The sequence below is a fragment of the Pangasianodon hypophthalmus genome, chromosome 15, assembly GCF_027358585.1.
Source record: "Pangasianodon hypophthalmus isolate fPanHyp1 chromosome 15, fPanHyp1.pri, whole genome shotgun sequence".
NCBI classification, from domain to species: domain Eukaryota; kingdom Metazoa; phylum Chordata; class Actinopteri; order Siluriformes; family Pangasiidae; genus Pangasianodon; species Pangasianodon hypophthalmus.
In genome coordinates this window covers 19436696-19464095 of record NC_069724.1, presented here as the reverse complement: position 1 = coordinate 19464095, position 27400 = coordinate 19436696, and the positions used below count along the sequence as shown (strand labels likewise).

Sequence of the window (27400 nt, the reverse complement as noted above, 5' to 3'; positions counted from 1 at the left end):
CCTTGTCTGCCATCACACAATTCCTGCACACACAAGTTGGGTTTCAGAAATTGCAACAGGGGATAGATGGAGTTTAGAACACAAAAATGGGGCATGGTTCACCAAAATTGTATCTGAATGAATTCTCTGTTATTAGTTTTGCATCATTTTTAGGAACTCCTATGGGTGTCATACATACAAGTGTAGAGCAACAACACTTCAATGGTGTTTTATATCAACAACCAACAAGGCACAAAATTGCAAACAAAATTGAGGTGGGCAAGCAAGCTCTGGAAGTGGTTAGATGTACAGTGTCTCTCTCTAAGAGCTGCCTAACTAACAGCTCGTGCAAAGTGATAGTGGATGTGTTGTCTTGCAGCAGTTCTGTGCCTGGCGATTGGCAAATTCACAAGGGGGTAGTTGCAGAAGGAGGCAGAATGGAAGTTGATCTGTTTATGAACAGACGGACAGCTCACTGTCCACTGTGTTTCATGGACAGAGACAGAGGCTCTGGGCCAAGATGTGCTCATGCACAATTGGGCAAATCTACAGCTATATGCTTTTCTGCCACTGTTGTTGCTGCAAATGACACAATGATGTGTTGAAAAAAAAAAACAGTGCAACCAGTCTTGTTGATGGTCCCATTCTGGCTGCAAAACTTTTCTCCTGGATGTGAAACATCTGTGAAATCCATGCAAACCATGGTCCAGCAGTGGGAGTATTTACCATGCGACTTGCCATTTGAGCCAAGTAAAATGCATTACTATGGCCAGATAAGTAAATATCAAGAGGATAGGAGTTCAGTGATGTCACTCTGTGGCCAAACCCAGCATTACTGCACTCTACTTGGTGCAGAAACAAGAACAAGGAATGACACTTGTTCTACGACACTCACAGAACTACATTTACAGAGTTTGTAACCTTCCATTTTTAGTAAAGTTCTGCAAAATTATTTTCTGTGATAATTTAGGGCATAAACATTAGGTTTAAAAAACACTGGAGTATTCCTTTAAGACTACTTTCTAACCCATTTTTGGTCTGTCTTGCTTTTTCTCTTTTCTTTATTATTTAAGCCCTCCTTCTGTGCATGTGCATAACCACAGCAAACAGCTGAATATGAATTGGGGAATTAACCACTGTGTGATGGTGAGGCCTGCAGCAAACGTTTTTTTTTTTTTCCCCATAAACAAGCTTCAGTGAATTATCTAGCCAAGCACAGTAAGGGGTTAAGTGCGTTGAGAGCTAACATCAATCAGTGATGGTCCTCCACAGATGAGCTTGTTTCATGCCGGGAATATTCTTGGGTGAGTGTTCTAAAAAAAGTGGAACTACAATGAACAGACCACTTTAAAAAAAAAAACATATCAGAAGTCCTTTCGTCAGCAGCACCGAGGGCTTTGCATATTAGATTTATAATATAAGATTTGCATGCCTAATTGAAATTGAGCTTATTTTGAACCTAAATTAAAAAGTCTTTGAGCCAGGGGTCATTAAAGATAATGAGCTGAAGAACTTCATTAGTGTTCTAAATATGTGTAAGGCTTATTATGTATTATGCCACATCAAAAGCATTTTGGGTTGGTTTTGATGTGCAGTGCAGACAAATAGACAGCTGCCGGGTTTCACAGAGATCAGAGTCCAGGAGCAGTGAATAGGAGAGGAGGAGCAGATGAAAGAGAGTGAGTCCTTCCTGGCCTGAACCCTTCACAGTATGAACAGACACTGAATCAGCCACCCGGTAACATTTAGCATAGTGATGTGGTGATAAATCAATGGCCTAGCACACCCAGTTACTGCTGGAAGACAGACGGCAGACTCTGACACACTGTCATGGTCCAAGTTTAATCTCTGAGTCTGTCAAGGTCACTGTTTCACTGCGGTGCTCTCTGTTCTTCTCTCAACCTTACAGCTGTCCTGCATCTCCATCCCTGTTTAGTTTAGTTTTTTAGCTTTAAACTTTCAGGTTCTGCCATGAAAATCATTTGAATTATCTAGTTGTTTTTCATGAATGATGCAACATAGATTTCCGTGGTGAAAAATTCTGTCTGACCAGCTACCAGCTGACAGGCTGAATTGATCAAGTTAGTCAATCTTTTCCAGCTTCCTTATTACTTGACTTACTAAAATGGGCAACGAATGTTTGAGGTTTTCTTATTGCTTTCCAGTTGCTTGTAACTGGTACATTTTTTAAAATTTAATCATACCTGTTTAAAGTCAGTTGCTCTGAAATTGCCCCATTTGTCAATTTTCTTTCAGCCCATGATGAGCTTGGGATTAAGAATAATTATTCTAACAATGCTAGCATCCAGCTTAACTTTGTATAAAAATAATGTTCATGGTATTGGAAAAAAAAAATTGGAGTGAATTTAATCTGAAAATTTGACAAACACACTGATTCAGCATTTCATTTTCAGTATCAGATCAATGCATCCTTGTTAGTAAACAACCAAGCAGGAGCTCATAACTGAATGGGCCCCTTGGGCACGTGACCAAGGTCCCTGGGCACTAGGAGGCCCTTGACAAGCATAGAATTGAAATTTAATAATAGACCTATTGGTCATTAAGTCACACAAAACACCTGTCACAGAATCCGAACTAATCAGAAATATTGGTGTGTGGATCTGACTTTGTAAGCAGTGAGCAGTCATTTAGATCCTAAATGTTTTTAAGTAGAGTTAGACAAGGACATGAAGCAAAAAACATGGATAGCCGTCAAATTTGCCTAAAGATTACAATGAACTCCAAAATAAAATGGGCTAAAGAAGACTCAAAATGCTGTCTCTGCTGGCCATTGAGTCAGAGCTTGTCAAAAAGCTAGACTTTGGTGATTTGGTGGTTGAGTTGCCTAAGATACTACTTGTGTTCTGCATAACACAGAGGATACTCAAACACCTTTAATGCATGTGTGATGTGTAATGCAGGCTCCCTACATTGGTTCATGTTTGGCAAGGTGGTGAGGGGGTCCTGACCATAGGCTCCTGTCCAGAGCTCAGGATTTACTCATCCATCCCCAGTAGCAAGTAATCCAGGATGACTGGACTTGTGCTTTCATCTTCCTTAAATTACTAGACAAACCTTTAACAATTCTCAGATCTCTCTGTCTCTCCCAAAGGAATAGTTCGGCCAGAACTTACACTTTCCCCCTTACCCCAAATTTAGTTGATCCGCCAAGTGTTTGCTTCTTTAATTTTGCAATACAGATCATCGAACACAACATTTTGGCTGATCGTTTGAAGTAAGGGGAAAATTGTGTAAATTCAAACTCTGTCAGTTGTTTTGAAAATCAAGTCAAGAAAAAAGTCAAGAAAACTGAAAGATTTGAACTGCCAACGTTTTGTGCTCTCTCTTTGGCCTAAATTTCTACATTAAAGTGTTGTCTGTGTACTTTAGTGCTGGAGTTGATTAAAGCTGCGACACTGCCACCTTGTGGACAACATGAGTAAATACACCTGTATATTTACACTATATATATAATGTGTGTGTATGTATGTATATATTCAAATGAAAAACTATTTAAATGAAAAACATCCTAAATTGTAAGGAAACCTGAAATAAAACTTCCATTCTTACATTTGGGTTGAGTAAACAAGTTTTTTCTTGTGTATACTACTCTTTGACCAATTACACTGTATGTTTCTTTGAAAGAATGATTTAGGTGTCTTGGCAGAGACACCGGGGCTGAGATTTGGTGCCTGTGAAGGCCATGGCATAGGATTTGCTTCATCACTCATCAGACCATTCAGTTACAGTACCTTGGACCCAAAGCATGCCTGCTTCCACTGGCCCATTTGTCTGACCATATTACTTTCTCCACATCTGTGCTATGCTTTCTGCACCACTAAATTCTCAAATGTGCTTTTGACATTGTAATTAAAGTTTTATGCACTGCATAAAAAAGTCTAAATGTAATAATGTCATAAATGTATAATGTCTTTTTAGTCCCTGTTTCTATCCAACTGAGTGTTTTTGTAACTGAAGCTCGTGCCCCGAAAATGAAAAGCCACTCACTGTACAAATACTGTATCATTCACTAGTTTAACTCATGGTTGACTTACATAAATCGACATGTGACATTGACATGGACCTATGCGGAGTATGCACCTTTTGGGTTCACCTTGGTTATAGTGAAGCTATGGCTGGATGGGCGACATCTGAGTAGTAATTTTAATCGAACCAGGGATCTCGGGCATCATCTAATTATAATGTACAAATAGTCATAGTAATGAATTTTTATGCAATAAAGACAAACAGTACAATTATCTCTGATGATGTCATTAGTCTCACAGTAAACACTTGGTCAGGATTTGCACTGACTATCAGCTCTAGGTCCCTGGTAAATCAGTAATCTGAATGTGCCACCAGACCAAGATTTCTACCAGGATCCTGCAGAAGTGTGAATTTCATTACAAATTCATGCAATTTTCTAGGTCTTAAATTTAAGAAAACATAAAAAGGCCATTCTGTTCTTACTTTGCCAGTAAGCACACTGCATAACTGCAGTAATTATAGTTCTGTGAATTGTACATTCTGTCAAATACAATAGACTACATGGCAACATTTACATAAGTTATACAGATCATCTCTTTCGTGTCCAAAGCAATGAACAGTGCAATTTATTAGACTAAGGGAACAATATTTGGAAGAATTCATTTGGTCTGGTCTTTTGAAATGGTAGAATGTTATTCCAGGTATCTGCATACACAGGTATCCCAGCGGTTCAGAGACCTAATAAGGACAGAGTTGGGTTGCTTAAGACCAGGAGCTCCTTGTTTGCTGGTGCACCAGGACAGTAAGTCTGGTCTCTATTTCCCAGAGCTTCCCTGTGTTTGGATCCATGGAACAACATGCAGGATGTAAATTACTGGGAATAAATGATGTCCGCCAATACAAAAACCATAACCACTTTTTTTCCAGGTGCAGTGGAAAAAACACCTGTCCACACCCATGTCCTTTTAAAAATTACTTAAGCGAGTAACTTATTGATCAGCCTAACAACTGCAGCTTGAGTGTGTGTGGGAACAGTGTTGTGAAAAATAAATGTCCGCATTCCCACTTCATCAGACGAAGAGACAGAATAGGTTCACTTGTTTCCAGAAGTTTGATAATGCAGCAACACTTCAGCTAAATACTATGAAATTATAACAGTGCTTTCAAAAGTAAACAATACACTTACAATTTGACTCAATGCTTTGTCACTAGTGTATTAGCACTTTCTTTACACTCGTACTTGCAACAGAGAAAGTAAGAGCTATCTTAAACTTTTTTCTGATCTCTTCCTCACTGAGAGTTGCACTGAATGAGAGTGTACACATGGAGTGCTAATGGTGGATTTGGCAACCCGACCTAACTCTGACGTCACGATCTGTCACTCTTGACAGATCTTTCCACGATTTCTGATTCACACAGTGTATAACTAATTTTTTTTAACTAATTATATTTTTAAATTATACTAATAATTTTTAAAGCAGTCATTACTATTATTATTATTATTATTATTATTATTATTATTATTATTATTATTATAACAAGGGCATCTGAATTCAGACCATTTCTATGAATCAACACTTTATATGTTCAGAATTTAAGGGCTGCATGAAATAACAGGACATGTGTATATACAAATAAACATCTTGGTGTTTTGTGTTGGTAGAGATTACCACAAATTAAAATATAAAAATATCAAAAATTACAAATGATATCTGGCTGTGGAGATTTGTCCATTCAGCCACAAGAGCATTAGTGAGTTCAGGCACTGATGTTGGTGAGGAGGTCTGGGGTGCAGTCAGTGTTCCACATCATCCCAAAGGTGTTGAGTGGGGTTGAGGTCAGGGCTCTGTGTAGGACACAGTTCTTCCACTCCAACCTTGTCTTCATGGACCTCGCTTTGTGTGCAGAGGCATTGTCATGCTTTAACAGGTTTGAGCTCTTTAGTTCCAGTAAAGGGGAATTCTTAACTCTACAGCATAAGACATCCTAGACAATGTGTGATGGTCAGGTGTCATATAGGCCATACAGTGCAACAGTGCAACAACAATGTCCTCAGCAGATGGCAGTTAAAAAAAAATCTACAATTTAGGCATCTACAAATTATCCTTATTTACCCAAACATTAAAATACACACAGGAGTAGTGTGATGTGATTCACTTCTGTAAATATTTAGCACTATTTATGGGAGATTTAATTCCTCAGCTTGGGTTAGGGTGCTGAATGTTAAATGCTTATCCTTATATGTCATACTATACTATACTATACTGTACTATACTATGCTATGCTATAATATACTATATTATGCTATACTATACTATGCTGTGCTATGCTTTGCTATAATATAGTATAATATAATATAATAATACTCTAAAGGGATTGCAGTGGTATCCCCTGCAAAATAAAGTACATGTTGTCACTCTGCCTGTCTAGGTCTATGGCACTGAGGTGTGTGTTTACCCTCAATACCGCAGAAGTGAACTTGAATTTGAGACAAGACCAACATAGGGCGTATTGTTTGTTTACGTGTGACGTCACCTGTGACGTGTCCCAGTAAACCTCCTCGTGCAGCAAGAAAGCCTTTAAAACATGCACTCTGTGTTTTGTTTTGTTTTTTTTTTAATTTTATCATCTGCTTTGGAGTATTTGTTTGTTTGTTTGTTTGCCTTGGTCTGTCATTGTAGCATTGTCATGGAGTTGATTCATTTATATCATTTACAGCGTTGTCTATTTGTATATAAATCCTCATTTTGTTGATCTTGAATAAATAAAACAAAAATAAAAATGTAATTATTTTATTAATATAAATTCCCTGGTGACCAAGGCTTCTGCTTCATGTTCTTCTTCATGTTCTTTCCTTGCTGTTGTTGTCTCTGACTAAAGACATAAATGTACTAAATATCCTACATCCACATTTCTGTAAAGCTGCTTTGGGACAATGGCTATTGTTAACAGCGGTGTAGAAGTAAAATGGAATTGAATTGAACTGAAGTGACCTCGTCAGGTCACTCTCTTCACCTCACTTCACTCCACTTCCGGATAGTGGATCACTAACTCCCGGTGATTTGTGACACAGCTGAAGAGAAAAGCTTAATTCCTGCTGTGAAGGCAGATTTATTTGGATAGTTTTAGCTTAGTAGTCGGATTTTAAAGTGTGTCTCTTTTTGCACCAAAAATAAAGAAAAAATAATAAATTATACAATGGTTTAATTCGTTTCTGATTATATTCTTTGTATATTGTGTGTGGTATATGACGGGGATCTGGCAACCCGCGGGGTTATGGCAAGTTAAGAAAAGCGCTAGGGCTTTTTCCATTAGTTTAGTGTGGATGCTATTGCTAATGCTAGCAATAAGCTAAGCTAGTTAGCTACCTAAATGACAGGCGTATCTTTTTTATAATTAGGTATAACTTAAAATAAACGGTTATTTAATCAGTAGAATTATAGTTTTCCCTTAATAGAAATGTTTTATTTTATAGACAACTTTTTAAACGCAGTGTTGCAAGCTAAAGCAGCTAGCAGGTTAGCCAAACAGTGGATTAAATAGACTTCGGGATTTCAGGCATTATTGAGTTTATTCAGTTAGCTTGTTAGCTACCGGCTGAATGTCTGTTGCCGAAGGACAGTTGATATAATGATCTTAATAAATATTTAGAGATTTTTAGTGAAAATGCTGCCTCTTTAGCCGCTTATGGAGATAATGAGCGGATGAGAGAATAAAGCGGGGAGCTCCGTGGCCGGGGAGAGCAGGGGAGAGCAGTGCAGCCAGTTTCAGAGGTAACGCTGCTTTTATTTGTGGAGCTCATTTCATGCACGAGCTGTAATTCAAAGTGCGTTACGTAAACAACGGCTTAAACGTAAACAATGTTGACGTTTTTGTGCCGTTAGCTGTGTAACGTTAGCATCTTACAAATAACGTTACTATAGACAAATACAAAGAATTTGTGATTAAATTGATGTCTAAGGCTGCAGTTTGGGTAGTTATGGGTTTTCTGCTGCCAGTTTCGTTTATTAAGACATTTTCCAGGCATTAGCTTAGCTTAGTTTAATTTAGTTTAGTAAGCTTAGTAAGTTAGTATGCTTAGTTTAGTTAGCTTATTGTATTCAGCTTTCATTTTGACATTAACCCTTGTGTTTTAAATTTGTAGTTAAAGCCGAACCATACTAATATATTTTTGTGCTCGGCTTATTTTCTCAAAGTGGGGTCCATGAAGCCTAGGCAGGGACTGTGTGTTTTAATTTAGTTACAGAGATGGAAATCACAACACACCATTATCAAACACCATTATTACATTTATTATTGAGTTGTCATAGTTTGACTGGTCCCTTGAATTGAATCCAAACCACAACAACTCCACAACTTCTGTCAGTTGGAAGGTTTAGGAATAAAAAGCTCTATGGCTTTAATAAATATACAAAATATTAATGTTCACAGATTGTAAAAAGTTATGATATTTATTATTGAGTTGTCATAGTTTGACAGGTCCCTTGAATTGAACGGGTTTAATCCAAACCACAACAACTCCAAAGCCAGTTGGAAGGTTTAGGAATAAAAAGCTCTATGGCATTAATAAATATACAATGTATTATTGTTGGCAGTTAAATAATGTACATGAAATAAGGTACTGAGGCAGTGTGAGGACGTTATTTTACAGTTAAAGGGGTCCCTGGCTATAAAAAGTTTAAGAACCCCTGTTCTATAAAGAACATTGTTCTAGAAAGAACAAATTGAGTTTTGGTGCATTTGCTATACCCTTCATATTAATATTACACAGGTAATGTTGGGGTCATTTTGTATCAGCTGCCCAAAGTCAACCCACAGCATGACCCATGAACCCACAGTCAACCCAAAGCGTGACCCATGAACCCAAAGTCAACCCACAGCGTGACCCATGAACCCAAAGTCAACCCAAAGCGTGACCCGTGAACCCAAAGTCAACCCAAAGCGTGACCCGTGAACCCAAAGTCAATTCACAGCGTGACCCATGAACCCACAGTCAGTGTGACCCATGAACAGTACATCCATTGCTAAAAGCAAACAGAACACCAAGGATTAATTTTCCTCATGTTTCTGTTCTGATGCATGTAGATTATTTTTTGAAAATGAAAGAAATGTGCTGTAGATTTAGACAGTATTACTATTATTAGTAGTAGTAGCAGTAGCAGCAGTAGTAAGATAGTAGTATCAAGCTCGTTTTATGTAATAACAATGTAATTACCCTACTGAAAACTCTGCCAAAACACAGGCCTAGCTGGTTAAATCCTTTCTAGCTGGTAAATGCTAATAGAAATGAAAAAGTTTCTGATTTGCAGCTAGAAAAAGATATTTTAAAAGATATTTTAAAGGAAATAGAAAAAGATATTTTAAAGGAAATATCCACCCTGAACAACATCCTTATTATTCATTATACTTCACATGTGATTTTCGATGGAGTCCAAGATTTATTTTGTAATTTAATTCTGAGTTGCCTGTTTTAGTTTAAACATCATCCAGGGTAATCTACCATTAAGAGTTTCCTTTATAAATTTTATTTTATTACTAATTTTTATTATGTATGTAATTAAAATAAAATAAACCACACTGTACAAGCTGGAACCATTTATACATTTTTTAAACAATCCTCCTTTAGGAACAATTATGGCGTCGTTTGGTGCCAGATGATGTCTTGAATCCACTTTGATGATCTGGATCTTCATCATCCTCAGAGTCTGAACAGAAGATGAAGGTGCACATTGATGTGGGTGATAAAAATGAGACAGCTCACCCATCACGCACACTGAATTACACCATCCAAGGTCAAAAAGACATAGCTGGGCTTGGGGACAGAAAGAAACACCTGGTTTTTGAGGACCATCTTTGTGGGAGCACACTGTTAGACCAGGCTGGGTCAAAATATCTTGGAAATGAATGTTTACAGATTTCGGGAAAACTGTGCAACGGTCCAATGGCGGAATCACAGACTGTAATTTCACACTGTGATTTGGACATGCTGGAAATCTCAGAGGACAGTTGTTCTATACCTGAAAACGGTGATAATGATTATAAAGACAGTTTCACACCAGAAATACAGCAGGCCTATAGAATATTCCAGAGTTTTCTTCTGGAGAAACACAAAGCTGTGACTGCCCCGTTTTGGTTCCCTGTTGGAGATCAAGCTGGAAATAATATGTGTTTGACAAGGATAGACAACAAATTTGTCAAGCGGGAATATGAAAGTATCACCGAATTTGTGGCTGATTTTCGCCAGATGTTGGAAAATTGCTATAGATTTCACGGTGTTGATCACTGGATCTCCAAACAGGCACAAAAACTGGAGATCATCCTGGAGCAAAAGTTAACTCTGCTCTCAAGGTAAGTATGCCAAATAAATAAATTGGCTAAACCCTTGACCCACTGCTATGAGAGTCTTTTGATAGCATACAAAAAGAAAGGGTGAAATAATACAGGCAGAACAGATGGGCTGCACCTAGGCATGTTTTTATATGAAATTTTTATATTGCAGTAATTGCCTAATCAGTGGTTACAGTATTATGAGATTGTATTTTAAATAATGACTAGATGTTTAACCGTACATGTTCTTATACAGAGGTACCAGAGCATCAAGAGTAGGGGGGTGAATGCAGAGGTCGGGTGTGTTTGAGCGTTTGGAGGGGGGTTAACTATAGTTAAAAACAATTTTATCTTAGTTAACATTGTTGCTTTTCTATAGTAGGCCTGCTGTCCAGATTGTAATGACTGTCCTATTGATGCAACGCTAAATGTCAGCTTTTTGAATCAAAAAGTCTCATTTTGGGAATCTCATAATTTCAGACAATAGCTACAGCCAAACTAGCTGCCCTTTTGACGTGACACTTGACTATCTAGCTAGTTGGCTAATTCTGCAGTTTACTTTATTGTACTATACACGTTCAAAGTGATTTGAATATAAAATAATTTGGTAAATAAATAATATAAATAATAAATAATATTATACATAATAAATGCTTGGATGTATTTTAGGAGAGCCGAACTCAGATGTGATTGAATTATATGTAGGCTAAGATGTTTGCTGATGTAAGATGTAAGAAGACAAGAAATTCAATTCAATTCAAGAAATATGAATTTTCTTCTATAGCAGTAATATTCTGGTGACTTAACATTGTGGAGGAAGTTAAACCAGATAGAGTGGTGATATATCCAGATTCACCAGCGGCATTACATAGCATTACTACAAGTAAAACAACTAGAGACTATGCTTTATCAGATATATACACATCACTCCTTAATTTAGAAAAACTCGGAATAGACGTACTAGAAGAATCGTAGAATTCCAGCATATATAGGAATACAAGGAAATGAAACAGCTGACAAATTAGCAAAAACAGCATTGAACTTTAATGACAAAATTGAGCTTCGCTGAGGAGAAAACGAAGGTTAAAGCATTAATTAAAAGGAACATAGACAAACAGTGGCTAAAGAACTGGGATACAGATAAAAAGGTAGAGTACAATATCCAAAAATCAATTAAAGTTAAAACCTTTAGAAGTAGAAATAGAAGAAATCATTTGCACAATGATTGCAAATGATTTGCAGACTACAGTTAGGACACACAAGACTAAATAATACATCATTTCTCATGAAAAGGTGAAATACAGATAAATATGAGGTATGTAAAAGTAAAGAAAATGTGAGGCACATATTAATTAAATGTAGGAAATATAAGGTTGAAAAAAATGAACTGAAAGAGAAAATTATCAAACCTAGAAGGAAAGGGATATTAAAAGTTTAATAGAAATAGGAAATAATAAAGTGGAAGTTGTCAGGGTTTTAGTCAAATTTCTACATGAAAAAGGTCTCATCAGGAGAATATAACTAGAGATCATTGAAGCCATGATTTTACACACTCCAGTGTAGTAGGTGGCAGTATGTACCTTTAACGCTGGTCTGTAACTTGCCGGAGAACTAAAAGAAAAAGAAGAGGACTTTACATTATATACATGTCAGAAAATAACTTGGGAGTGTGTGCCCCCGTTCTGATGCTAGTGCTGGGCAGCATTATACCCACAGTATAGTAGTGGAAATAATGTGAATATCACCACTAGGTCAGCTACATTTATTTCATTTTCATTAAAGCTAAACTTTCGTCATAGAGCTGATATTACTACAAATGCAACTGCAAATGGCATAATGTCAGGTCAGGTTTTTTTTTTTTTTTTTCATTTCTTAATCCACTTTTAATAGGACACTGAGGGAAAAAACAGGATTGGCCGTGACTTCTAGGGGTCGTTTTGGCACTGAAGATGAAAAAGCGCCGGTTGGCACTTCAACTAGGCGCCGATCTGTGCCACGAAACTTGGCAGCCATTTCTGTGTGTGGCTCCGAATCCATCATGGTGCAAGCACTTCGGTTGGAGGAACAACAGAGGGCCAAGGAGGAAAAAAGGTAAATTGTTTGCTTTTGATAGCTACAGGAATTGCAATTATAATTTCATTTATTCCAGTATCAGGAAACATATTGAGGGCATGAAGATAAAAAAAAAAATCAATTGTTTTTTTTTTTTTTTCCCCTCCAAAAAAGCATGGGCACTGAGGAAATCTGGTATAACAAAAACAAAACATTAGCAGTTCCATCACTGCACACACAGTAGAAATAGAATAGAAATTTTTCTCTGGCACAGAAAAATGTTAGACATTAAAAAACTAAAATTAAATATAAATTTCATAATAATTTATAAACTAAATTATAATAAATTAGTCTCAATTATTGTTATTATATGTATTAAAAAGCTACAACATCCTATTTAATCATGCTCTTTGACACCTAGGCAGCGAGACCTCGAGAAGAAGGAGGCTGGGGAGGCTTCGGCCAAAGAAGTGGAGGAATGGGAGCACTCATTGCTCTCACTAGCAGAACCATGGCTCATCAGCACCATGTGGGAACTCCCTGCTATTGGTCACTTCTTGTGCCTGGCCCAGACAGCCCTCAACCTTCCAGAGATCGTATTCTTCGAATTGGAACGCTGCCTGCTAATGCCTCGCTGTAGCTCTTTCTTGGCAAAGATCATGACCTCCCTGCTTTGCCCTCCTCATAGAAGAATGACACTCCACAGGCGCCCAGCACTGCCTTATCGCCGCTGGGAGGCAGAGTTGAGGCAGAAAGTCATGGGATGGTACCAGTCTATAGGTCGCGCCAAGGATCAAGAGGCTTGTGCCGAACATCTAGGACTTTGCCACCGTTTTTTCTGGACCCTGGGCGAGACAAGTCCCTTGGAAGAGAAACCATTCCATTTATTGCCATTCAACCAACGTGTTTGGTTGCTTAAGGGCCTTTGTGACAATGTCTATGAGACTCAGAAGGACGTGCAGGATGCCGTGCTTGGACAGCCTATTCACGAATGCCGAGAGTCCATCTTGGGCTATGACAGTCAAGAGAACACATACATACACTTCCCACATTTCTGCGGTGCAGATCTGCGTATATATTGCCAGAGTCCATGTCTACCACTGGAATTTCCCTTGCCATCTTTCTCTGTGAAGAAACTAGAGACTGAAATTGTGGACAGGACAGAGGAGAACTTGAGCACTTTTCCCGAGGTCAAAACGGGGAACTGGGAATTCTGTCTGAGAGTCCAAGATGATGGCTCAGAAGAAAGCGAGGTAGATTGGAAAGGACCAGACAAATTTCAGTTCCCTTGTAAAGAGGAGTTGCCAAGTCCTGAAATGATCAAGGACAAACCCATGGAGGTAAAGCAAAGCATTGAATTAAAAGAAGAAGACAAGAAAGATACAGACTATGAACCTTGCCTTAGGGTTGGGATGAATTGCTATATGGGCAAATTCCCTGCCAATTCTCTGAGTGCAAATGCTTTAGAAGCTTCCCTGCCATCAGAAATAGGTGCCATAGTAAAGAACGGATCATCTTGCCAAAATAGACATCCTTGCCCCAAATGTTCGATGGATTCCCACTCAAATCCAGAGCCTCACTCATGCCTTTGTTTCACAGCTGAATCAGATAGGACTGCTTCTGTGATATTTCGACAAACCAGCCACTCAAGAGCTGACACAGGGAAAATACAGTCCAAAAAAAAGAGAAGAAAGAAAAAGAAGGAAAAATTGCTTGGAGTCAAGGCTGGGACAGGCAAGCTTGGTCTGAAAAAGCTCAGACAGGCCAGAGTGGCCAAAAGCACCATGTGCAAAGCTGCTGCTGACTTGAAGAGAAAGGATAAAAGAAAGAAACAGAAGTTAGGTGAGGGAGAGGGAACTGTGATGTTGGACTGTTCCATTTTGCACAATTATATGGAACTTGTTTAGCCTATTAATTCTGGTTAGCAAAGGCACCCATTAAATGCATAATGGAAATGATTCCCATTGCCAAGTATTGCTATTGGATGTTTTGTTAATGTTCTGAGAGGTTTGTCAAATTATAGGCAGTTTGCATTTTGAATTATGGTTTTACATTGTGTTTTACACACTTGCATTCTAAAACAACTACGCATAAGACAGAATGTCATTGTCATGAATACCGCAATACAAAATACTGGCTAAGACTAAATTTGTTTCTCATATCGTGTATAGCGATAGTTCCTTTTAATACTCTTGTTACACGCTAGGCAGCAGCACCAGAGCTAGTAGCGTACAGAGCAGGAAGTTCGCAAGTGGAGACTGTCTCGAAGTGTGCTTACTTAATAGTCCAAAAGTTATGCTAATCAGAAGGAAGCGTTATAGTACATGTGTCAAACACAAGCAGCCTTTCTTCACTTGGTTCGCATGAACTTGGGAAAAAAATAATACTGAAAAGGTCTGTAATACACTATTCGTCAACTTTTTGACACTATCCAGAATTCACAGCATGTACATAGCGTAGCAATCCGGAGGTAGTTACTGTAAACCATTGTATGTACATGCACTCTGGTTTCTACCACAGCTGGCTTGATTGCGGCCTAAAACACAGGTTAAAAAATTAACGGCTTTGTGCTTCATTTGATATAAATCACACTCGCATCTGAAAATGATCCGGAAGCATATGTCTCGTGCCTTTAGTGTATTGTCTCAAGCCTAGAAACAACCCATTAGTTTGTCACATATCTGAGCCAGTGTTGTCAAGTATGTGTCATGAAATTGTTGCCCTGTTGTTTGATTCTCTGTAAACAGGAAGAAGGTTTGTTCCCAAGAAAACTCAAGAAACAAATAAGGATCATCCTCTGCAGCTCCCAGTGGAGCCAACATTTAAGGTAGAATATGCTTATTTCTGCATTAGCTAAATTTGTGGGACTTGTCTCCAGTGTCTTGTTTCCAGAAATTTATGTCTACATAACTGATCATTTTGTTAGTAAAATGTAAATATGGCTGTACTGTGAGCTCACAATTTGATCTGAATTGAGCTTAATGTCATTTGATTGTCCTCCCTAAAGATCAAAGAATGCAAATTTGCCTCTTTTTGTTTTAATATCACCCTCAGCAAAAGACCCAGATGTGTTTTTTTTTAATCCTAATAGTATTGCTACTTTAATTGCACTGATTTAATTAAAACATTGCATGATAAACGTTATTAATATGTTGTGTACTTCACGTCTTCTGTTTGTCCTCACCCAATCACCCATTCCTTAACTCTTTGTTTTACCCCTTCATAGTTGGTCTGCACTAGTTTGGATGAACTGAGGGATCTCATCAGTAAAACAGAGGATGAGCTAGACGAGTTGGAGAGCACCAAAAAGAGATGTGTTAGTAAGAGGGGGAATTCTCACAAACAAACACAGATTGATCTACCTTTCAGACTAATCATACATATTTAGCTTTGTAAAAAACGTAGAGTTGTGATTCCCATCAAATTTATCTCTATAGAAAGAAAATACACTGTTGGCCTCCGCTAAAAGAGTTTTTGGTTGGGACATTTCAGGAAAGGTGGTACATTAAGAGAGAAGCAGTGAAGGAGCTTCACATTACTCTCATAAGACTGCTGAATGAGCTGTTGCCATGGGAACCCAAATTACTCAAGGCCTTTCACAGAAACAGGTAAGCAAGTACATTACTTTGATTTCTATCTTGGCAACATTTGCTGTTAGTTGTTGAAAAATCTAATTTTGTTGTTTATTTAGTCAACCATTAGCGTAAAACCAACCTTGGCCATTTCTCTCCTTAGGGCCAGATTGAAAAAGGAAAGTGATGACTTTAAAAAGCATCCTGAATATGAAAACTTTGTTCGAGAGGAGTGGGTAGCATTCGAAGTAGATGGAGATGCATACAAAGAAGGCTCTTCATCCACAGAGATTAGCAGAGAATTGAAGGATGAGGACAAAACTGAGAGGCTTTTGAAAGGAGGCTCTGGAACAACAGGTGATGAATATTAACCTCTTTTTTCAAGAATGTATTTCTTTCGGTTAAGTCATAGGAAGGCAGAGATCAATCTCCCTTTAATTGCTTTTTAAAGGTTTTTAGTTTCTCACTAGTCCATCTTATTCGTTTCTTAATTATCTTTCATTGTTTTCTGGCTTAACTCAATCATATATATATATAATTTATATATGTATATCATATATGTATAATTTATTTTCATAGTAATTTATCAAAATGTGATATGATAATGTGATATGTTTGTTCAAATAAATAAACAGTTTGTTATTGTTCTCATTTTTGCAGACTGTGAAAATCACATTGGAAATCACTCATTAGCACACTTAGTCAGCAGGCCAGAAGTTAACACATCTTTGAGTGAATCTGGACCTTTGACTCGAAGCTCAAAGCGCCGTCAGAGTGGTGGCCTAGATGAGGACTTCAGTCTTATCAAAAAAGTAAAGATGGTCGCTGATGAGTCTGTGACCCCTGAACCACAAACAAAGGGTACATCCAGGGACCAAAGTACAGCAGGAGCAAACGCTTCAACCACTGAAACATTGTCAGTGGTAACTGCACCTCTAGGCGGTTTTCAGAGGCGCTGTAATCCAATTCAGGCACTTCTGGCCAAGAGTGTTGGAAATAAAGTAACCTTAATAAGTCATCCACAGGTAGCTGTGGTGGCTCAAAGTTTGCAATGTCCAAATAAGACAGTTTCTGCAGCTTTAACCACAACCAACCCCACAGCAGTTTGTCAGCCTACACCACAACCATCACCTGTCTCCATGCAAACACATACTTCCACTCCATCATCTGTACAGAGGCCTATGCAGGTTGTATATAAGGCTCCAGAAGGCTTGAGTTTGGTTAGGAATCCAGTTAAGGTTTCAGTGCAGCCAGTCATTCATCAGAAAACAGGGGAGAAAGCAATGCAGCAGGTTATTATTCTTCCCACAAATTTACTTATTCAAAATACTGAGGAAAAAAGAGTTCAGCAACCATCTAGTATTACTGCTCTTGCCACAACCAAGCCTGCTACATTTTTGTCCAATACTTCAGGGTTCACTGTGCCAGAAAACAAGATTCCAATCCAGCAAGTCTCTCCATTAAAAAATATTAGCACTGTAATAACCTCATCTGCTGTTTCACCTAGCTTGCAAAAATCAATGTCTTGTGTAGTTTCACCTACCAGTAAAAAGACTGTTGAACCAAGTTCAACCCTAAAGGGATCCACTACATCTTCTTCAGCCACTACTGATCCCAACAAATGTGATCTTAATCAAGAGTTAAAGACAGTGTGCATCAGAGATTCACAGTCCATTCTTGTCACAACCAGAGGGGGAAACACAGGAGTGGTGAAGGTACAGACTTCAGACAACAGTGGTGCAAATGTTTTACCATCCAGCCCTGTTTTCACTCTCCCCCCTAAGTTTCAAGCTTTCCTGGTGTCCAAGGCATCTACTGTTGCAACATCCACTGCTCAAACTACTACAGCTGCCAAGTTACTGCCTGTTGTCTCCTCTCTAAATGACAAGGGAATTTCTTTTAACTCAGCGCCGCAATCACCTTTAAAAAGCGCCAATCCGGTGAACCCATCCCCTCTGATGGAAAGATTAAGTGGCACAGTACACTTTAAAAATGACTTGCCTTTCCCTGTAGGGTCTGTTTCTGACAATGCAGCAAAAAGTGCCCAGATATTAATTGGTATTAATTCACTAGTTCCAGCAACCTCCCAAACCAATGCTAATGTCCCTTCATCTGGGTGGGCTGTCCAGACCGCTGCTTCTGAAAATATAATTCAACTTACTCAAAAGAGACCCCAAGATACTAGCACTGATTCAGATCAGTCTACCTTCCAGAAAGTTTTTGTAGTCACATCCACTGGAAACGTCTCAGCATCAGTATCAAGTATCAGCACTACGTCTGCTTCTTCTGCTTTTCCAGGATCAAGGGTCAAGTTTATGACTCAGTCTGGCTCTGCCTGCTCTACGGTTACTGTTGCTAAAGGGTTAGTAACATCAGAGTCTAGTATTCCTGTCACAACTACTTCATCAGCAGTGGAAGTCATGAAGGTTAGACCCAACCTTGGACAAGGCATTGGCAGCACATCTGCTGGTACTCCAACTGAAGTCCAGGGCATCAACATTACTGGATTAGCAGCTAGAATACTGGACAAAACTACAATGACAAGCAGAAAAACAGCAGAAACCGCCACAAAAGTTGCACCTATGATGGTGTCCAGTGTACTTGCAACTTCAAGTGGGCAAATTTTTGTCCAGAACAGCAACTCTGTTGCAAATAGCTGTTCCTCACTGAAAGTCAATGGTCCTGTCAAAATAACTGGATCTATTGATGGCAAAAGTGTTAAGTTTTCCACTTATGACACTGGGCATATGGCCTCCTCTGAAATCCTATCAGCAGTACAAGAAAAGAGTGTGTCTCACTCTGTGTCAACCACTATCTCAGTATCTGACATCCCGAATAATAGATCAGAGCTAGTAGCTACCAGCTCAGCTCCAAATATAGGTTGTGCTGTATTAGGAAACCCATTTAACAAAGGCACTACTTTACCAAGGGGAATGATGCATGACAAACCATTGGATAGTACATCCCTTAGTACAGCTTCCACAACGATCAAACTTCCTATCATTAGCTCTATCACAAGGGTTTCTCAGCCTCTAGCTCTGAGCACCACAACAGCAAAACATGTATCAGACAACCCTTCTTCTGCAACTCGTTCAGTAATGACTTCTACAGTGAGATCTCCTATAAATGCCATCGCTGGGACCACAACAGTTCAGGAAAAAGTTGTGATCAATACTACTGCTCCACTTGCTCCTGGAACCCAACTGTTAATTAACAACACAAGGTTTGTGGTACCTGCTCAAGGACTTGCACCTGGCAGTCATGTTCTTCTCATCTCAAGTCCTACTGTGCATCCTACAGGCCGACTGGGGACAAATCCTGTATATCCTGCCCCAAGAATGGCAGGTACTCTGACTCCTTTTCCCGCTTCAGTTGTTCAAGGTCTGAGAATGGTAACACCTGGTATAAGGTCACAGGATACATCAGTCAGGCAACCAGCACCCATCACAGCAAAGCTTGAACAATCTATCTCTGTTAATAATCTTTTAACTGTAGTCAAGTCCCCACCAGTCTCCATTAATTCTTCTACTCTTGCACAAGTGTCTCAATTAGGTACTGCCCAATCATCTGGGCAACAAAGCTTGACCCATATTGTAAGACTTCCTTCCTTTTTACTCCCTGAAGTGAAAGAATACTCTGATGCTTCTTCTTTTAGTGTTACCAGCTGCCCAAAGGAAAACATTGCAGTTTCTGCTCAATCACAGAGATGTTTACCGAGCATGAACACTCCAGACCTTTTACAGACAGAACCTGCAATTGCTGCACCAAAATTAAAATCAGTAAAAACTGTGATTTCCTGGCCATCCCCAGTGGTCACTGTGTCACCCATGAGTAGTACAGTCTCAAGGATGCAGACACTTCCTGTGGCAACTGTACCACCAATTGGCAGTACAATCAGTAGTAGTCAATCTACTTGTGTTGCAACAGTATCTCCATCTATTAACACACTTTTAATGGCAACTTGTCAACCAGTTAGGCCTGTGCAACCTGGAAATATTAGAATGACATTCACTAGCTGCCCACAGGTTAACAGCAAGACTCCAGCACAAGTCTCAGGTGGGAAAACCATCCATACTCCCAGTAAACTGTTGTTAAGTCCAGATGGTGCCATTCTGAATGTACTTAGATGCCCATCCCTACAAAATCTACCATTGATGACAGATCAAACAACAGTGGGTGTAACCACCTCTAATGCACCCGTTTTGCACACACTAGATTCAGAGAGGATGGTAACATCAGATAATCCAGAATGACCGAATTACTAAAAATGTGATTTCAGATTAATCAAATAACTGATTCCATTACCCCCCAACCCCCGATCTTTCTCAGATCAAACGGTTTAAATCTATGGAATAAGCACTATTTTGTACATTGGACTTTGTATATTGGACACCTATGGTGGGAAATGCTGTCATGAGTTTTTATCAAATTTAAATTAGAATGGCCAGTATTGTATATAGTAAAATATTTTTGTTGTGTTTTCCTGTTCCTTTTTCAAGTTTCAAAAGTTACACTTCAAAACATAATTTCTAGAAGAATTTGAATATTTTGTAGCATTTTTTAAAATTGACATTCATTAAACGATTCATGTTTTATTCTTTCGAAGGCTATACAAGCTGTGTTAGCATATGTCTACCATATCTGTTCTGTGCACTTACACTGTGTGTCCATGGTAAAAGATTTAATAATAGATTTTAATTTAAGATGACTTGATGTTTTCTCTTGCACACGTAGAGACATTGAAAGAAACATTGCAGATTAAAGTACCACCGTATGCTGTATGATTGAAGGTAGGAAGATAGATTTATTTAATAAATTTCCTGCCATGGAATTTTTAAAATATTTTGGATCGCTTCGATCGGATATTGGAAATAAATCCAGTGCTTTGTTCTTTATCACAAAGGATTGTATTGTTTATTCAGCAATGAGTTCAGAAGCATGGTTTTTATAATAGCTTTAATGTGGTTCAAACCAGCTGTTTCAAATTGGATTGGAAGACTACTCAGTGTGGAAAAACAGCATTCAAGAAGCTGAGCTAAAAACGAGGGTATGTATTAAGAGAATGCACTGTAAGTAATAGAAAGCACATGTGGTGTGATTGATGTGAAGCACTACTGTTATATAGCACCCCTGGTGGTTTGCCTGAGGTAATCTCTGCAGGATATATTAAATATATACTGTAGGTCTGAGTTAAATGTTGGGGTTGAATTGAAATTTGAAAATATATAGAGATCCTGCTGGATCTTGCAAGTGTCATACACTGGCTTTCTCATGGAGGTATGTATAATGACTATGTAAAGAAAGTGTGGTGTAAAACAAACAAAAGCAAACAAAGCTTTGGATATAATTGTCCAGAAGACATCACAAGCAGTCAAATTTTGTTTAGTGTGAACATTTAGGGATTTTGAAAGTTGTGTAGTGTCCACTAAGCATAAGCCAAGAAGGTTACATATTTAACCCTTCATAACTTTGTCATTGATACACAATGTATTTCTTCTCCCTTTCAGTTGAGTCATAAGAATCTACATGTACAATGACTTGAATGTGTAGAAGACACATTTGTAAATGGGTTTCCAGGCCAAAAGTAATTTGTGACAGCTCCATAAAGCCAAAATAACTTAATTCCACTGGTTGAAATAGATGTGTTCGAATTTTAATGAACGTTTATTGATGTTTTTCCTTACTTCCGTTCTTTGTGCCATTTACAAATGACAAAATCCCACAGAAGGTTAAAAATAATAAGATTGATTGTATTATTGTTCTTTAGGGTGAGTAAGGTGGTGGTGATGGTCCAGTGGCGATCTTCTCATAGGCTGGCGGGGCATTCGGGAACTGCAAAAACAAAAAGATTTCTCAGCAAAGAACAGTGCTGAAGCTCAGAACTAAAACTTTTATGAATCAGTGAAAACAATTCTATAAAACAAAAACATTAAATCAAGAAGTAAGAATAAAGATGCCCCCCTATAAGCAAGTAATGATTGTTTTTTGTTTTTTTTTTTGCCCCAGAGACCAGTAATAGTTTAACTCACCTTTAAAATCACTAGGTTTAATGTACACACAACAACATGCCTGTAGAATATAATTATCAGAAATCCTCATTCTCTCCCTTCATAAATTCCATCTTTCAATACTAAGTGCTTGCCTCATGAGACAACTCTGAATACTTTCTGCAAGTCACATGACTGTATCCCCCCCATAGCATTATCGGTAATGATGAGAAAACTTGCCCTTTCTCTTTAAAAAATGCAATGTGAAACCAGCTTTTAGACCAGTCTACTGGAAATATGCACATTAATACATAAAGTGCACGTCTCCTTTTAAGCTACAGTATCTATATAGAGCTAAGTTACATGTTACAGTTGAATGCAAAAAGTTTGCATACCCTTATGACAAAATGAGAACAACAAAGAAATTTCATTTATATGAACAATGTGTGTGGTTTCACAGATATTCCTTCATTATTATAAGAAATTATTATAATTATAATTATTATAACAAAAATGGTCAAGTAGTTTATGTTAAGTATGTTAATGTTCCATGTAGGCCATTAGAGCAATAGAATTATGATCATATTATAGTTAATATGCCTACAACCTTTCACTATGCACACAGACATAGAACAGTTGCTTTTTTTTTTTCGGTCACACACCCAAAAATTAAACTGAAGGTGGCTGGGAGTGTTGAAGAGCTGAAGCTTTAAATTTAATATGTATAATGTACTGTTATAGAGAAAAGAAAACAGGATGGTATTACACAGAAAGGCATAGATATAAAAATTCATAATACTGAATATTGAACCGCTAGCAAAAGGCTCTAGATGCAAGTTTTTCACCAATTTCTAAAGTTCAGGCTTCTTACCACGGATTGGCCGTTGCTAAATTCATTAAGGGCCATTTTATTATCGCCTGCTGCCCCTAGTTCACTGTACTGTCCAGATCTCACAAGTTCCCTCCAGGATAGACTTGGGCCTCTGGAGTGCTGTGGGAACAAATAAAAGGGCTGTTTTACATCACATGAGCCTCAGCATGACCAACACAAGCCTCAGAATTCCAGTCAGCTGAGCTCTAAAATCTGTTATTTTCTAGTATTTTTAAGATTTGGAGAAAAAAAACATTAGATTTAACAAGTTACACATGCATATGCAGAAATATTTTGGAGTTGCTGTACACATTTTGAGAAAAATGATTGTTGTTGATACTTGTTGATCACAGCTTTTCAGTGTTTTATAGTGACATAAAGTCTTACTACAGTTTGTTATATAACTAACGAAAAACTAATTAAAGATAAGTAAAATGCTATTTATTACTTCTTTATACTAATACTGGTTGTAGTTTAAATAACATTAACTCATATTATGTTATGGTAAATTTCTCCCAGCCGAATATTAAGCTTCAACACTTTAGGGTTCTGATCAACATTTACTTATAACAATGAGTCATGTTAAAATGAACATTTAGCACTATGACAGAGAAACAACTGGTTTTGCATGTCTCTTCACAGCCTAGTCCAATAAACATTACATTAAAATTAAATTAAAACCAGGAAATAATATTCTACACTGTGTTGACACACTACTAAAGACAGCAATATTAATATTAAATAGTTTTTTTTTTTTTTAAGTTCTAGCAGTTACCCTTGTCACATAATTTAATACTATCACTTATCACAAAGGCTTTTCTTATTTTGTTTTATACCACAGCACCATTGAATTCTCTCTCTATTGTGATTGGTCAAAAGGTGTTGACCTCTAACTGTAGTTCTGGCTGCACAGTTTATATTAATGCACTCGTTCTAATATATTATCGTTTTTATAGTACTAACCTATACAACGAGTATGCTGGACACTCTGCATAAATGGATTTTAAAAACATATGTTGGCACTGTTTGTGAGGAAACTTTTATTTAACACCACTTGATGGAAATAAACATTGTGATGTTATTTCCATGGCTCTCTGAACCATTCTTTCACAATTTTAACCCTGATGAATCTTGGCAGTGTCATCCTGGAATATGGCCATGATACGTCTTTCTACATGGTTATTAAAGAACTAAAAAGCTACACACTTCATCTTTTAAGATTAAAAGAACTGTTGCCAAACATATAACATGCTAGAAACATTACAATCGCTCTAATAATGATCCATTCATAGACTCTTATGTATTTGCCTATTAAAATCTAAACAGTGACTTTTTTTTTGGCTGGGCAGTTGTTTATATACATATATTGGCCTAAAACATTGTAGTACTTACTAAAATCTCATATGTAATAAATAGTTCTTGTTTTGTTTCACTATACAGTAAAAATGCTATTCACCTGGATCATTCTATACCCGCTGCGTTTGCGGTAGTACCAGCAGCCCAGAATGAACAGAGCCGTAAGGACAATTGCCAGGAAAGCAATGCCAGCAGCCCTGAAACATAATAATATATAAATATATTAAATAAAATTAAGAACTTCAATTAGATTAGTTACTCATAATACAAGCCTAAATTTTACGTTTTAGTAATTTTGTTGCATTAACACACTTGATCAGTTCATCAGTGCCAGTGTTAGAGGATAAAAATGGGTGTGTTGTAGGAGGACAACACTAAACCTTGCACCAAACACCAAACACTGGGGCTAAAATTACACCATCTTAAAATAATTATGTAAATATCAATCATATAAAAGTAATGTTACTCCTCTGCTCTGATGAAGGTGCCATGTCCTCTGCTTGCAAAATGAACAGTGAAGTCCCCACGAGGCATGGCTCCTATATACAATAAATTAATAAAGAGATTTAACGTTCTATAATTTATGAAAAACCATAATGCACCATGACACACAGCCTCGAGTGTTTATTATGGGTATTTTAAGTAATTACTAATCATTTAATCTAAGATGAATTGACTGTACAAATTAAATAAAAGCATCTAAATGAGTATGATATTGCTGTGAAATCTTACCTGAATTATTGGATAATTTGATTACAGGCACACAGTTAGGCAGAGAAAGAAGCAGTGAATGCAGTCCAGTTCCCCTCTCTCTCTTTCTCTCTCTCTCTCTCTCTCTTTCTCTGTTTCTCACACACATACTTTTCTTAACTCGCTCTCATGACCATCACGGGTTCTACTCTCTTAAGCCACATGAAACACACACACGCACTTCAAATACCTCTCTTTGTTCATAAAAGTAGTCTGTCAACTCTGAGGCACAAAACTCATAAAATGCATTTTAATACTAATTACGCCAAAGATAATAACATTAAAATAACATTAATAGTTAATACAGTTAGATGTACAGGTAATTGTTACAGAATGGTTTACCACTTCTTTGTGTAAGCCTATACGTGTCTAAAGTAGAGGTGTGAGCATATACTGGTATAGGAGTACACTATGATAAGAGGATCTGAGATTTATACTGTTACATCATACATTAGTATAGATCTCAATATAGAAATCTCACATCACCCTTAAATCTGGCAATTTTAATCCAGCATGATCTTCTTATTAAAGAGGAAACAGTATTCAGGCTTCAGGTTCATCGCTTACAGAAAAAATTACATACAGTCAGGTCCATAAATATTGGGACAGTGACACAGTTTTGGTAATTTTGCCTCTGTACACCACCACAGTGGATTTGAAATGAAGCAGTCAAGATGTGACTGAAGCGTAGACTTTCAGCTTTAATTCAAGGGGTTTAACAAAAATATTGCATTAACCGTTTAGGAATTACAGCCATTTTTTACAGAGTTCCTCCATTTTCACAGGCTCAAAAGTAATGGGACAATTGACTGATAAGCAGTGTCATGGCCAGCTGTGGCCTGTTTCCTCCTTATATCATGATAAATTAAGGAGATAAATGGTCTGGAGCTGATTCCAAGTGTTGAATTTGCATTTGGGAGCTGTTCATGGGAACTCTCAATATGCCGTCCAAAGAGGTGTTGATGCAAGTGAAGGAGGCCATCATTAGGCTGAAAAACCAAAACAGACCTATCAGAGAGATAGCAGAAACTTTAGGAGGGCCAAATCAACAATTTGGTACATTCTTAAAAAGAAGGAATGCACTGGCGAGCTCAGCAACACCAAAAGGCCTGGGAGACCACAGAAAACAACTAAAGTGGATGATTGCAGAATTCTTTTCTTATTGAAGAACAACCCCTTCACAACATCTAGCCAAGTCAGGAACACTCTGGAGGAGGTAGGCCTATCATTGTCAAAGTCTACAATCAAGAGCCACCTTCATGAATGTAAATACAGACGGTTTACCTCAAGATGCAAACCGCTGGTAACACTCAAGAACACAAAGGCCAGATTAGACTTTGCTAAAAAACCTCTAAAAAAAAGCCTGACCAGTTCTGATGCAAGATTAACTTGTACCAGAATGATGGGAAGAGAAAAGTATGGAGAAGGAAAGGAAGGGCTCATGATCCAAAGCATACCACATCATCCGTCAAACATGTAGAGGCAGTGTTATGGCATGGGCATGTTTGGCTGCCAATGGAACTGGGTTACTGGGGTTTATTGATAATGTGACTGTTGATAGAAGTAGCAGGATGAATTCTAAAGTGTACAGAGCTATACTTTCTGCTCAGATTCAGTCAAATGCTGCAAAACTGATAGGACAGCGCTTCACAGTACAGATTGATAACAACCCAAAACATACTGTGAAAGCAGCCCAAGAGCTTGGAAATTAAATGTTCTTAAATGGCCGAGTCAAATCTGACAAATCTGAAGGCAGAATGACCCACAAACAAGCAGCAACTGAAGATGGCTGCAGTAAAGACCTGGCAAATCATCTCAAGGGAGGAAACTCAGCATTTGGTGATGTCCATGGGGTCCAGACTTCAGGTAGTCATTGACTGCAAAGGATTTACCTCGAAGTAATAAAAATAATCCTAATATTTATGATTATATTAGTTTGTCCCATTACTTTTGAGGCTGTGAAAATGGAGGAACTCTGTAAAAAATGGCTGTAATTCCTAAACGGTTAATGCAATATTTTTGTTAAACCCCTTGAATTAAAGCTGAAAGTCTACGCTTCAGTCACATCTTGACTGCTTCATTTCAAATCCACTGTGGTGGTGTACAGAGGCAAAATTACCAAAACTGTGTCACTGTCCCAATATTTATGGATCTGACTGTACATTTCGTGTGAATAATATGTGATATCATGGAAAAACATGTGAAAGTGCATACACTATAAGGTTCACATACACATGTGAATTCACATAAACGTGACAATATGTCATAATGTATAAAAAGGAATTATTCAGGTGAGAAAATTTTCATATCTGAAAAATGAAACCGTATTGTCTATATGTGAAAAAATAACATGAAAATTAATTAATACTGTGAGAAAATCAAATGGCCTACATGTGAAAATGTGCACTAAATGTGAAAAAATTGTATAAATAAATAAATAAAAACACCTAAAACCATGTAATGGATATTTTATTAAAGACTTCTGAAGACAAAGAGTGATCCTCCTGACAAGGCCATTT

General features: G+C 37.8%; 2 protein-coding genes across 2 annotated transcripts; one reads left to right on the top strand and one right to left on the bottom strand.

Annotated features, from left to right (window-relative positions):
* Positions 1–7215: 7215 nt before the first annotated feature.
* On the top strand, positions 7216–20700 carry LOC113535575 (uncharacterized protein KIAA2026). Its single transcript, XM_026928992.3, has 9 exons — positions 7216–7739; positions 9593–10314; positions 12184–12384; positions 12767–14187; positions 15093–15172; positions 15572–15661; positions 15838–15953; positions 16081–16274; positions 16578–20700. The coding sequence occupies exons 2-9, from the start codon at positions 9683–9685 to the stop codon at positions 20168–20170; spliced, it is 6327 nt and encodes a 2108-aa protein (XP_026784793.3). The 5' UTR covers positions 7216–7739; positions 9593–9682; the 3' UTR covers positions 20171–20700.
* A 946-nt stretch (positions 20701–21646) lies between these two features.
* mlana (melan-A) lies at positions 21647–25014 on the bottom strand. Its single transcript, XM_026928993.3, has 5 exons — positions 24864–25014; positions 24598–24670; positions 24232–24328; positions 22776–22895; positions 21647–21749 (listed from the first exon to the last, which is right to left on the bottom strand). The coding sequence occupies exons 1-5, from the start codon at positions 24988–24990 to the stop codon at positions 21681–21683; spliced, it is 486 nt and encodes a 161-aa protein (XP_026784794.3). The 5' UTR covers positions 24991–25014; the 3' UTR covers positions 21647–21680.
* Positions 25015–27400: the final 2386 nt, after the last annotated feature.

Bases quoted from the DNA above. Each gene is read 5' to 3' on its own strand.
- mlana (XM_026928993.3), bottom strand. From the start codon at position 24,990: ATGTGTGTGAGAAACAGAGAAAGAGAGAGAGAGAGAGAGAGAAAGAGA. The intron at 22,896-24,231 runs GTGAATAGCATT...TTGTTCCCACAG, and splicing joins GCGGGTATAGAATGATCCAG to CACTCCAGAGGCCCAAGTCT. The intron at 21,750-22,775 runs GTAAGAAGCCTG...TTGTTTTTGCAG, and splicing joins TTAGCAACGGCCAATCCGTG to TTCCCGAATGCCCCGCCAGC.
- LOC113535575 (XM_026928992.3), top strand. From the start codon at position 9,683: ATGAAGGTGCACATTGATGTGGGTGATAAAAATGAGACAGCTCACCCA. The intron at 15,173-15,571 runs GTAGAATATGCT...ACCCCTTCATAG, and splicing joins CAGTGGAGCCAACATTTAAG to TTGGTCTGCACTAGTTTGGA. The intron at 15,954-16,080 runs GTAAGCAAGTAC...TTCTCTCCTTAG, and splicing joins AAGGCCTTTCACAGAAACAG to GGCCAGATTGAAAAAGGAAA.